Source organism: Acomys russatus, chromosome 4 (genome assembly GCF_903995435.1).
Source record: "Acomys russatus chromosome 4, mAcoRus1.1, whole genome shotgun sequence".
In the NCBI taxonomy this organism is placed as follows: Eukaryota; Metazoa; Chordata; class Mammalia; order Rodentia; family Muridae; genus Acomys; species Acomys russatus.
The window spans coordinates 54,422,454-54,436,090 of NC_067140.1; the positions used below are offsets into that span (position 1 = coordinate 54,422,454).

At 44.9% G+C, this 13,637-nt stretch overlaps 1 protein-coding gene across 1 annotated transcript in view; it reads right to left on the reverse strand.

Moving 5' to 3' along the window:
* Nucleotides 1–4,109, reverse strand: part of Fsip1 (fibrous sheath interacting protein 1) — a 108,735-nt gene extending 104,626 nt beyond the window's left edge. The window contains exons 1-3 of the mRNA XM_051144369.1: nt 3,978–4,109; nt 2,415–2,598; nt 405–553 (exon numbers count right to left, since the gene is read on the reverse strand). Coding sequence (XP_051000326.1) covers nt 405–553; nt 2,415–2,598; nt 3,978–4,109 — 465 coding nt within the window. The remainder of the gene's footprint in view (nt 1–404; nt 554–2,414; nt 2,599–3,977) is intronic.
* Between the last annotated feature and the right edge of the window lie 9,528 nt (nt 4,110–13,637).

The window sequence follows — 13,637 nt, forward strand, 5'->3', positions numbered from 1 at the left end:
TTTTATGTGTGCCTAGCTCCAAACTGTAAGCTCAAAGAAGAAGGAACAGGCATACATCTTTGATTAAAAAAAATATTCTTCACAGCCCTTTCTAGTCAGAGATGGAGGGAGCCAGGCTGACAGTAGCAAGAGAGGATGCTGGGCTGGGCTGTAAACAAACATGCCAGGACAGGGCTGGAAGGCTAGAGTGTCCAGACCAATTATCCTCTCTGGTTCCAGAAAATAAACAGACACACACAGACAGACAGACAGACAGACACACACACACACACACACACACACACACACAAACACAAAACACAGCCACCACTCTCACAAAATAAATCACTAAAGCAGGACTGCATTAACGCCACCACAGGCCATGCTTTTCTTACCACTGGAGGAAACTGACTCTCAGTCCTTACCTTGAGTTCTTCCCAGAGCTTAAGCCTCATTTCTACACCTTGCTTTTTAACTTCCTTTTCTCTACATTGTCTTTTGGCCAATATCTTATCGAGTCTGCGCATCTTACGAATAGCATTTTGAAGTTCTGTACCCGGCCCTTCAGGATCATCTGCATTATGGATAAAGGTAGAAACGGATCTGACGTTTAATAGAACAGCAAAGTTTTATTTTGGTTTTACCTTTTGTGCTTTCATTCACCTGACACTTAGAGCCAATGGTGACACCTACTACGTGAGTACGGAGTACTAACTTGATGAACAAAGTGACTTCTTGAGTGTCTTTTTCTATAAAGGTCTAATCATACTGAGAGGGAGACATTTAAGGGTCCAGTGGAATGACTGTACCCTTCAAAGGGGCGATAAGTTATGGCCCTGGGCACAGAAGGGCTTCTCTTGTGATTTTAAGTCCCAAGACTATCCAAACCTACAAAGTAAAAGGTAAAGATTGAGACATGGACCCTATTCTAAACTGTTTCTGACTAACTGAAAGCAGATATATGCCAGAGAACTAAAACAGAAAGCACTTCCTCGTGAGCCACACAGAGTGGGTCCAACACACAGCAAACTCAAGCAAGTGTTCTGCATCCCTAGACATGCCTTTCCCCACCCTTCACTTTTGCTGGCTTCCTGATTTACATTAAAATGTTCATGAGGAGATAACTGGTGGTATCTTATTTGAAATTAAGACGTTTTGTCATTCAGGGTTTAACCGGCAACTAATGATATCAGTAATAGCATGGAGGCTTGCCTGACCGGTGCAGTGCAAAGTGCTTCATCAGCATACATTGCTCATCTTAACCCAGTGCAGTGGTCCTGAGGCAAATTAGTAAACTGAGGCAAATTTACTTCTGAATTACATGCATATTCAAAGTGTTCTAATTAATAAACAAAATAGCGAGCTCCACCCAAATTTGTCTAACTTCATAGTGAGAGCACTTAGCTACCAGGTAACAGTCTACTTGTGAAAACTGATAAACTTGAAATGAGCATCAATGTTCCAGTACTAAGTCTTGGACTTCCCTAGTCAGATCATTTAAAACCGTACATTATGCTAAGTGAGGGCCCAAAGAGTCCAGTGACGTTCGCCTGTAAATGTACATCTGAATCTCTTCAAGGAAAAAAAGAGAAAGTATCGAAAAAGAATATTAATCTAAGAAAGTGGTTTCTAAAGCCATGCTGCTTGCATAGTTCAAATATAATAGCTTCTCGTTTAACTCCCAGCCACCAATCCTGGCATTGCCCAACTCACTGCCCATAGGTAGTCCATAGGCCAGGGATTTTGCTGAGACAGCTAATCTCAACTCCCTTAGCGGTTTCTTAGCAACTGTACCCCTGTACAGCTTGGTGCCATTGTCTGGAGTAGCCGTAAGGCCCAAGCCGTTTACTCACCATCACCTCCCGGCCATCACTACAAACGCTAGAACAGGCAAGTGAAACGCAGATGGCACCTCGGAGCCCTGATGAAAATGGTACTTACCTCACAGAGTCTCTGCAAAGAGCCTGTGACACCCACATCCCCAGAGCGCTAAATATCACAACTGAGACCTGCTGTTCTAACTCAATCTGATCAGAATAAATTTAGTATCATGAAAATGTAGCTTTTAAAATCTTAATATTATCCACCATCACCAGGATTATCCTAAAAGCATTTATAAATGACCTAATATATCTTATTCTGCAACGTTAGCCATCAAAGCTGATCCTTGAATATGCCACACAATACAGAAATATTCCTTTATGAACGTAATATGAGCATAACAATTATTTTATTAAGTAACATGTTTTATTGAGTTTCTAATATTTAAATACTCTTAATAGTCTTATACATAAAAAACTGTGATTAATCTCTTACCAAAAGCATGTCTCTTCTTTGGTTTATTGTTTGTACTTAACTGAAAAAAAATATACTTCAACTATTTTATATACAGTGTCTGCAATTATCATTAGCCAAGCACCCTGCGATCATCCCACCTGGATGCTCAGGGGTCATCTGATCTTGAGTGAAGTCCGGGTCTTCGTCTGAGCTCTCTTTGGCTGACTGTGTATTCTTGGAGTGGTCTGCCCACTTATCATCACTACTATTTCTTCTTTCTTCCACACTACTATTTGATGAGTGGCCCTCTTTATCAGAATTCAACTTGCTAACCATGTCGATCTAAAAAGAATTCCCAACAAGAGAATTTCCAAAGTAGAATGTTCAAAGACACTTGATAAGATAATGCAGTTTCGTAAAGCTTCACACGTTGTAGCATTTAACATTAATGGACACACGTAGAGAAACAAGTAGATATACACGGTAGCATTAAACCTAGAAATGCAGAGCCTTTAATGAAGGGCCATTTAACTGCAAATTAAATTTAATAAGGTCTCACTAAGTAAACACCATGGTCATACTGGGGAAGACTTGGAACTGACCCTGACATGCCACACTCAGGAGCATTGCTCTCTGCCGTCCGTACAGCAAGGCCCTTCCCTGTCTGGCTGCTGAGCAGTCTGCATGACTCCTCAGAAGCGCCCTCTTGAATGGGATGTGTTGCTAATAAGAGTCTTCTCACGAGACCCGCATCCTTTGGTTATTCTTAGTTTCCGATTTTGTTTCAGCTTCCCCTTACACTTCAGCAAAATTCATTTTGAAAGCATCAGTTTGGCACAGCTGTGCTTTTCTGAGAGAAGGCAAAAAGGGACATTCATGGATGGGGTCAAGATAAAGCACAGTTTGCAAAACTCCCAAAATCTGCACAGGGCACTGAGAATCACAACAGGAGTGAATACATCCCAGGGAAAACCAAGTTCTCAAAGGATCTCTGCGTGGAGAACTGTCCACTCCAGCCCTCCGGCCTCAACCACTGGAAGGTCCCCGCACACTCAGCACTCCACCATAGCAATGGGCAGCCCTAGTACCAACCTCAAGGGCTGAAGACTGCGATGCTAAGAATTAAACTGACTGGTGTCCACTGCTCTTCATGACAAGGGGCAGGGTCCCTGTTGTTAGGCACCACGTAAACCATGGTGCTCTTAGGCACCATGGCCAAAAGCTGCCAGGAATTCTCCTGTCTCTGACCCCTCCACCTCACCACAGGAGCACCAGACTTAGACACGCACACTACCACACCCAGCTGTATATGGTTCTGGAGGTTCGAACTCAGACCCTCACATTTACATGGCAAGTACTTTACCCTCTGAACCATCTATTTTTTAAATACTGAGTCACTTTCCTAGTAAGTGCCAGTGGATATATATTAGCTGTTGGAATACAAAGTTTCTTATGAAGCCAGACAACACATAAAACTTAATGAAGTTTAATGTACATTCAAAACAAAACAAAACAAAACATACCCATTAAGAAAAGAGGAAGAGGGGAGGAGGGAAAACAAAATGAGTGGGCTCATTCCCAACGATCTACAGAAAAGCAGGCACCTGTGAAAACTCTTTGTGAAGCCTCCAAAGAGGACATTTAAATGGCTGCTAAGGCCAGCCTTGGTTTCCTCAATTGTCGTGGCTGAGAGCTCAATTCCTTTGCAAGCAGAAGATTACCTTGAAGGGCCCTGGTTCTGGTGAGAGCACCTCCAGAGAAGCGGTTGAACTTCTGCTCCCTGGGCGTGATCTTGAGCTTGAGGCTGGTTTTGAAATTCCATCTAATTTCCCCTTTATAATATCCATTGACATCCTAAACGAAGCCAAAGAATTAAGGCACAAGTGACTTGGAGGTTGAAATGTCTCGCTAATCAATCTGTGTTTACAGCCAATGACTCGGAACCAATTCCCTGCCAACGTCACAAGTATAAGCTCTTCAGTGGCACCAAGACTCCTGCTTATGTGGGCTATGCGTCAGGTCCTGGGAGCAGCTGAAGTGGAGTGCAGACGTGAATGCTGTCCCGCTGTCTCGGTGCAGGGAAAAACCATGCCATGTCCTTATCTTCCCCACGGGAGCACTCTCAGGGCACCTGTCAGCGTCATCACACTGCAGCTTAACAATCTGCCAAGGCCTCCCAGCCACCTCCTCCCGAGCTCGTCCTCCCTCCAGCTTTCCTGTTCAAGATGAGCCTCTCATCGGCTCAGACATCTCTCTCCTTCAAGCCACTTTTTCTGGAGCACCTTCCTCCACAGCCCTGTCCCCGTTCAAACAGCTCTCCCCTCCTAACCTCCGCAGGTTCTACTTGTGAATGACACAAGAGAATAAAACCCGCATCCTTTAGCAGAGGGCAGACTCCCATTGTCTGCCTGGACTCTGTCCACTCTCCTCCTCACTGCTTTACACGGGAGACCATCCACGGAGCTGTCTTCACCCTGGCCACTTGACATCTAGTGTGGATATTGGAAGTGAGACTTCCTTAAACTAGGCAGACCAGCTGAAACTGCAGGGAGAAGATAAAGACTGCAGATACACCATGTCCTTCAGAGAGACCCATCTAGACCTGCCTGGTGGAGGCGGACAATACACATCCCATGGACCAGAAGAAGCTGAGAAGACTCCAGCTTAACTATGAATGCATGAATTCTGCCAGGTCTTTTCTAGATGTTCATAATTACACGTAAGCATTAAAACTGCAGTGTCCTTAATCTACAAAGTGGTTTGTCTTTTATGCTGTTTGTGGACCACAAACTCAAGAGTCCAAAGAGGCCTCGCACACAGAAGGAAGCACAAGCAAGCTGAAGCTTCTCTCGGTCACACTGAGAAATAATACGGCTCGGCCTCCAGTGGCTCGATGCACCCGTGCTGCTGCTTTCGAGAACAGCAGGTCCACTCTTCCCACTCAGCAGCTGAAAGAGGCATTCATGTCAACATTATTCACACTCTGCAAAAGTGTCGGGGCTCACTCAGGAAGAGCCTGACACTGTTATTATGAAATGATGGATCACTCTGGCCCCATCACTTCACCGCTGAAAAGCGTAAGTCACTGAAAGGCCAAATGTCTTTTCCAGACCCTAAGCATCCTGCCAAGGAGGAGCGGGGAGATCGAAGCATGTGGCAGAGCCAATATAATACATGTCAAAAAAGGCCAGGGCACAGGGACCCATCCGTGACACGGATCAGCTAAAAGACTCCAGAATCATTTCGATTTGCTTCAAAAATCTGTCTGTTACTATTATGTTTCCTCCCAAACATATCAAATTAAGTAAGCCATGGTTCACAGAAAATGTAACTGACAGGCTATCTGTGTATTTGGCCATCTGGAAAAGAAGTCAGAAGAAAGACCATTGAAATAGGATCTGATAGGTGCATTGTGTGTTTAAGAAATCACTTGTCACGCAGAAATTCCACGTGAAAAATGAAGGGCAGTACAAGAGAACAAGCAAACACTGTGTGCACAGTCACGTGGACACTGAGTGGGGACTCAGCACGCAGCATGCCTTCGCTGAGTATATGGGGTGGGAAGCAGTATCCAAAAGGAGAGGTGTGGAGGAATCTATTACATTAGGAAACCGAAGAAGACATCCAAAAGCCGAGAAGGCCAAACAGAAGTTCACTAAGCACAAGATTTAGGAGTTCAAGGTGGCCGCCTCCGGGGAAAGTATTATCTCTTCCACTGTGAACATCATGCCACAGTTTAACATTTGGACCATATTCTTTTGACAAAAGTAAAAGCCAACCTCAAAAGTAGTGAGTAAATATAAAACATGCCATCCTCCAGGGAGTGGAAGAAAATGTGAGGCTAGCTTGCAAAGAAATCAGTGATATACTAAGTATGTGTGCTCGTTTGAATGAGACTGCCGTCCTCCCCGCCCCCCTTCCCTCCACCCCGCCCCTAGGCTCTTGAATATTGTTGGAAGAGGTGTTTCATGGGTCAGGGGAGGGCCATTCGAGGGGCCACTAGACTCTCACCATTCCCACTTAGCTCTCTCTGCCTTCTACTTTCAATTAATGATGTGGGCTCTCCGCTGTCTCTGCTGCCATGCCTTTGTTCCACCATCATGAACCCTAAGGGTCTCAAACTATAAGTCAGCTGGAGTCTTTCTTTTATAAGTCTGGGAGACGCTAGACTAGGAAAGTGGTGGGATGCTGTCCGCAGAGGTTAATGGGCCATCCTAATAGGAGGTTTGAAGACAGTGCTGAGGGCCAGGAAGACTGCCGAGGCCCACAGGCCTCGGGAGATTCCAGGAGGGAACAACACTAGCAACTGGGCTACAGGACATTCTTATGATATTTAGCAAAGAATGACAAGGAGACCATCAAAGCCAGCAGATCTAGACACAGGGGGCCCTGCACAAACTGATGCGCCAGCCAAGGACATTGCAAGCAGAGGACCTAGACCCCTCCTCCCCTGTTCAGATGTAGCCAATGGACAGTCAGCTCATTCTCCACGTGGAGCGGAGACTACCACTGGCACGGACTCTGGTACCTGGTGGTTTGATCACTTCCCCTCAGCGGGGTGGCCTTGAGGGGCCACAGAGGAAGAGATGCAGGCTATCCTAATGAGACCTGGTAGGCTAGAGCCAAATGGTAGGGGAGGAGGGAAGCCCCTGTCAGAGGACTAATGGAGGGGGAGAGGAGGGTGGGAATGGGAGGATACCAGTGAGGGGCTAGCAGCAGGATGTAATGTGAATACATTATACGATTTTTTTTTTTAATTTAAAGAATGTGGCTGCTTTCTGCCCTTGTCCTAAAAAATTGCCTGCAGCAAAACTGAAAAAACAATGGATTAATTTCCTTGGCAGAGGAGATTTCAAGACAGCCTAATATTGACTCTATCCCATGTGTTTAGTAATCACTCTTATGCAGGTCTACAAAGAAAAGAGCAACTGGGACAAAGAAATTTTTGTTTCATACACTCCTTTATGTAATTATATATGATGCACAGTTTTCTTAGGGTAGAAAAAAATCAAAATTAAGATGTGATTGTCCTTCACTATTCAGTGAAGTAGGTACATGGCAAGATTCTAATGGGAACAAATAGCTGCTCATACATGCCAACACTTTATTGCATTTTTTGACCAGTTCATGTAGGCAGTACACGATGAGGCCAAACTGCTTGTGTGTCCTCCCCAGATGGTTTGCTGACAGCTTGATTGTCTGAAAAGCCTATTCATAGTCCCGAGCCTGATGGATGTCCAAAGGCATCTATCTACCCATACTGTTGGTCTACATTTCTTCCATCATAAGAAAAGCTAAGTTCTGGGCAAATGTTTACCAGCCCTCTCTCTTATTCTCATTTTTTCTGTGTCATGACTATGCGCTGTTTAAGCTCTAAGCTCCTGACTAGATCTCTAGACTTCAGTGGCAAGAAGGCTCGGAAGATGGACTAGTGCCAAAAGAGTTTTCGGCCGAGATCCTAGAGCAGAAGCCCCTGAGACGCCCAGACATAGCCACGCCCCGCTATGGCCTGGGTGAGCAGGCCACACCCACCGCGATGGCCCTGCCCCTGGGGGCTGAGTCCGCCCTCTCACTCTGGTCATGTCCAACAGGCCACGACTCCACCTCGCCCTCACTCGGCAGTGCTGCCCGGCTACCAACCTCTGCCCGTGGTCCGTGCGGTCCCTCACCTCCCCGGTGGGCACGAAGGCTGGACGCCTAGCCACTGACTGGCGCCGCTAACATCCGAGCATCATCCACTTCCCCTCGATGGCACGGACTTTTCCCGCCACCGACGCCTCTGTGGCAATGAAAGGTGCAGCAGTCCCAGCCCAGCTGCCTCAAGTAACGCCGTTGCCCTGGCAACTAGAAGCACGCGAATCTATCTCAGTCTCGCGATACGTGTAAAGGGCCGCGCCACCAGAGATACGCACCGGGACCGGAAGCTACAAGGAAAACTGTTGAAGTGGTGGGGAGGGTGAGAGTTGCGAGGGGGTGGGCCTGTGGCCCTCCTCCTGTGACCCTCCTTTGCACTGAATGTTCTGAGTGAGGAAAGGTTTGTTCATATTTAGGTTGGACGCCCGAACAAGAATCCCATGTTTACATGGCTCTGACCAGCTACTAGGATGCCCTCTCAGATCAGTTACCTCCCGTATCACTATCATCTTTTCCTTGAAAGACCGATGTGCCGCTCAGAGAGATCTCCTATGTAAAGGTCTTGTCAAATTTGGAGAGCTTTGTGTATGTGTGTGTACTATATATTACATATTATAATTATATATAATTACATTATAATAATTGTATGTTATGTAATTATTGTGTTATTTATTGTTATATATAATATACATTATATAATACATATAAATTTTGTAAAGACTGGGTTGCAATAAAATAAAAAGGATTATGATCGCTGTACACACCTTCATAATTATCCATAATTTCTCTATGTGCAATGCATTAGAACGCATTGCCTGGATCACCAAACTGATGTTCTGTCTTCATCCTTGGTACCTTCCAAAATCTGCAGCAGCATCCCAGTCTGAATGGCCCTTGATTGTTTTCAAGGTGGTTTTATGTCCAAAGCTCCTTTATCCTCTGGCCTTTGGGAAGAAGGTACACTATTTCTTCAGTCTTTTTCATCAGAACAAATAAGTATAAATTGGGTTGCCCAAAGAGCAGGTAGTGCGGAGTAAACACCTGGCTATAAATACCACCTGTGTGCTACTGAGCTTTGTCTCTGTCTCCAGGTCAGCTGTTTCCCTTGAGCCCCATTGCTTTCGTTGGTTGGTTGGTTGGTTTGGGGGGGTTTGGTTTGTTATTTTTGTTGTTGTTGTTTTGTTTTGTTTTTGTTTTGTTTTTTCTTGTCTTGTCTTTTGAGACAGGGTTTCTCTGTCCTGGAACTCGCTTTGTACACCAGGCTGGCCTCGAACTCATAGAGATCCACCTGCCTCACCCTCCCCAGTGCTGGTATTAAAAGTGTGTGTCACCACACCCTGCAAACCCCGTTCCTTTATTGGACCTCAGTAGGCACGTTCCCTCAGTGGGGTGAGAACCTTTTCAAACTTAGCAGATCGAAAATCAAACCACTCTGCCGTAGTCCCCTCTCCCCACCCGAGTCCTGCCCAATTAGTGGATGGCAACACCACCCTCCCAGGCTCAGCTCAACAACTGTGACAACATCAAGTCCCCAATGCCACCAGGTCTGCATTTAGACGCATCAGGATCCAAACGCTCCTCCTTGGCGCCCGCAGTGCTTCACTCTCCTGGATGTTTGCAATAATCTACTGTGGTTTCTCTGGGTGAGTACCTCCCTTGCACCTCCCGTGTTCTTGAAGCACAGTATCCTACAGCCTGCGTGCGGAACCTCACCAACCTGCCGGTCCTCTGCTCCAGGCGCCCCGAGCCTCCCCATCTCACTTAGGAGTCCTTCCAACAACCACAGGCCCTGAGTCACCTGACTGCTAACCTCTCCGCTTTCCAGTCCTGCGACCTTTCCCCTGATAAACAGTGCTCCAACCTCCGTCTTCGCTGTTAATATTTCTACAGGGAAGTTCCCTCTACTTCCCAAGGGATTTATGTTTTTTTCCCCAAGTCCCCCTTTTTTTAAAATTGGAAAATCAAAAACATGGAAGAGAGTAGTATGCTTCTCAGTGAGAATTAACCCTTAGCAGCCCGCACAGAGATGTAACTGAAGGAATCCGAGGACACCTCTGCCAAAGCAAGAGCAAAAATAGTGACACTAAGTTGAGTTCACCATTTCCTAGTACCCAGGCAGAAGCATGAGGCAGGGGCATAGCACAGTTTAATCTCCTCTTCTTCCTTAGAGCTGGCATATGTTTGGGCCCTGCCTATGCAGGCAGGGAGATATTTTTAGTGTTTGGTTTGTATAAAAGTTTAAAAAACAAAAAAGAAAAATCAAGATCTCACTGTGTAGCCTAGGCTAATCTGGAACTTGTCACCGTGCTGCCTAGGCTTCTTGAGCCCTAGGCCTATAAGCCTGTGCCATGGCATCCAGCTTGAAGTGAATCATTCCTGGGAATAAAATAAACATTATGAAGCTGAAACCATTGTATACATTATACAAATCCTATGGATAATGTTTCAAGAAATAAAACTGGGCCATGGAGAGGACTCAAGTGCAGACAGACAGACAGACATATCTTTTAAGAAAAAGAAGAAATAATGAGTTTGACTCAAAGTAAGTCCTTACCGTCACAATTCTCAACCCATGATTATGATACATTTAAATTACTGGTAGATCTGCATGCTATATGAAGAAAATGGATAACTGTACTGGGGGTATAGCTCAGTGTTAGGGTGCCTGCTTAGTATGTGAGAGAGCCTTTGTACAAGCCATGGCAGTGCTAAAGCAAGGAAAAAAAAAAAAAAGAAATAACCAAGGCTGCCTTTGTAAAGTGGAATCCAGATACAGGAGAGGGTTGCACATCTGCTAACGGTCAAAGCACAGAATGTTCCAGCAAAGTTGAGTAAACAACGGAAAGAATCCACTGTGCCTTCAGCATTTCTCAACTGGAACTACCCTCCTTAACAAATGAATCAAAATGGGGTTGACTCAAGATTCACATCTAACCAGTGAAAGTCACCTATCAAAAACACCTCTCCTGTGCTCACCTCAATGGACACTGTCCAGGGATGTCCTGGTTCCGTATACCGAAACCACAGTTCTGTGTTCTTTGTTCCCCTTGGTTAACCTTGATATCAGTTGTCTCTTAGTTAATATATTATTTAACTACTACCCAGTAATGTTCTCTGCATTTTTCAGAATTTAAATATAGAGTATAATGCTAGATTTAATCGTTTGGATTTGGGGTTTTTTTTTTCTTTGTATTTGGGTGCTGTTTGTTCTCTTGGGAGGTGATGGAGAGATGGAAATCTAGGCTCTACACACACAAGTAGGCAAGTGTTCGGCCTCCGAGCACTATTTCCAGCTGTAATAGTTCTTATTATGTAAACACAAGCTCCAGATAATCATAACAGGGAGTAAGAATATAAGAGGTGGAAGAATTTTAAAGCTAATTAAGGTCTGGAGGTATACTAGCAGAATCTGTACTTGACCTGTATGAAGTCCTGGGCTTGATACGAGCACCACAGGAAAAGAGGAACAAAATTTTGCAGTTCAGATTTCCTGTTTCTACATGGTAAAGATCAGTATTTGTCAGGAGCTTTGAAACACACACACACACCAGCAGCAGCAGCAGCAACAGCAGCATGCATGCCCAGACACACACACACACACACACACACACACACACACATACACACCAGCTCCCTCATTCTCGCCCCCCCCCCCCGGAATATAGCTTCTCAACTATCAGAGAGAGAGAGAGAGAGAGAGAGAGAGAGAGAGAATGTGTGTATGGGTGTGTGTGTGTGTGTGTGTGTGTGTGACTGCTTCCTGAGAAGACTCTGTCACCCAGGACATAAAGCAATCATCTATAATCACATTCCCTAGACTGTGCTGTTAGTTGGCTTTCTGTCTCAGTGATAAAATGCTTGATGAAATGAGCTTACAAAGAACAAAGATTTATTTGGGATCTTGGGGTTGGGGAGTTCAGTCCATGGCCCTTTTTCTTTGAGCCTTGGCAGCACAGCAGACCATGGCAGAAGTGCTGGTGACACTAACCAGCTTCCCTGATGGCAGCCGGCTAAGAAGCAAAGACATGCAGAGATTAGGGGTAAGGGTCCCAATCCCAGTTTGCTATCTGTGCCCATTTAATTACATGGCTGGTGTCCCAGCATGTCCTTATAGCACCTCAGCCTGGCAATAAGTGTTGAACACCTTTAGGGGAAATTTATCCAAACTATGGCACCTGCTTTCTACATTTTTTAATAAAAGGGTGAGGCTAGAGAGATGACTTGGGGGTTATGAGCACTGGCTGCCCTTCTAGAGCACCTGGGTTCGGTCCTCAGCACCCACAGGTAGCTCATAACAGTCAGTTACTTTAGCCTAAGGGGATCTGATACCCTCTTTGGGCTCTGCAGGCATTGCACACAAGTGACACACAGACATACTTGCAGGCAAAACACCTATACACACAAAATTAAAAAAATAAGAACTATAAAAAGTTTGTAATAATGAAGAAAGTGCCATTATTAGGAGTCTGAGATTAAATAGTTGGGTAGCCTTAGATAAATTCATAAATGTTTATGGACCACAATGTCCTTGAGTTTGGACTCCACTGCACAGGAGAATCACCATTGCATATACTACTGATAGCAGGTATGCACCCGAGAGCAAAGATGTCAGAAACTCTGCACCGACCTTATCCACCTTTAACTGTAAAGACATCACCCAATGAATGATCTTGGTGAACTGCTGACTCGGTCTCCGGTGGGACCCTCACAGGCGACATCAGGGCTCCTGGAGTGCCTATCCTGCTTTTTGAGCAGCCATAGGTAGGTCATCTCTGCGACTGCTTCTGTTCTGTGAACAAAGGCCATTTTTTTTCTTTGTATACGTGTGCACCTGTGTGTGTGCTGTGTGTGGGTCTATATAATACAGACACACACATGTGCAAATGCAACCCAAGTGTGCCAATATGGGTGTGGAGGTCAGAGGGCAATCTCAAGTGTCAGGACTTGCCTTCCACCTTGTTTGAGACAGAGTCTCTTGATTGCCTTTCCATGGCATATATGAAACTGAGACTGGCTAGCCCATCAACTTTCTAGAATTTCCCTTTTCCACCCCCATATCCCCCAGAAGGGCTCTGGGCTTACAGGTGTGTCTTACCTCCTCCAGCTTTTAAGGGCTTCAGGAATATGAACTCTTGCCTTCTCGTCCTCATGTGGCAAGTGTTTTTCCTCGATGAGCCCCTCTCCCTCTCCAGTTTTTATATTGGGTGTTTAATGAGCCCATTCAAAAGTTTTCACATTTTTCGGTGATGTGATAGAAGAAGAAAACTTAGAAAATACAGAGCTACAAAGACTGTATATACTCTCTGGTGTATTTCCCTTTTTTAAAGAGTTGTCTCTTAAAATGCATTCAACATGAGAACTATATAAACAAGACGGAAACACAATGTGTGTCTCTCACTCTGTAGTCATCCCACAATAAGTGCTTCTTGGTCATATTTTGCATAAAACCGTCTCGATGAGTTAGCTTCCCTCTATATATTTTTCTCACTTTACTTACTTCTTACTGCCTTCATTTTGCAAACTGATCAGCTGAGTTGTTCTGTATTTGACTTAATTTTTCCATATATTTCTGCATCATATTGAGGCTGATATTCTCCAAAACAGTTAATATGCAAATGTGACCGGAAATGCCATCTTTTTTTTTTAAAGATGTATTTATTTATTGTATATGAGTGCTTTATCTGCAGAAGAGGGCATCAGATCACATTATAGAAGGTTTTGAGCCACCATGTGGTTTCTGGGAATTG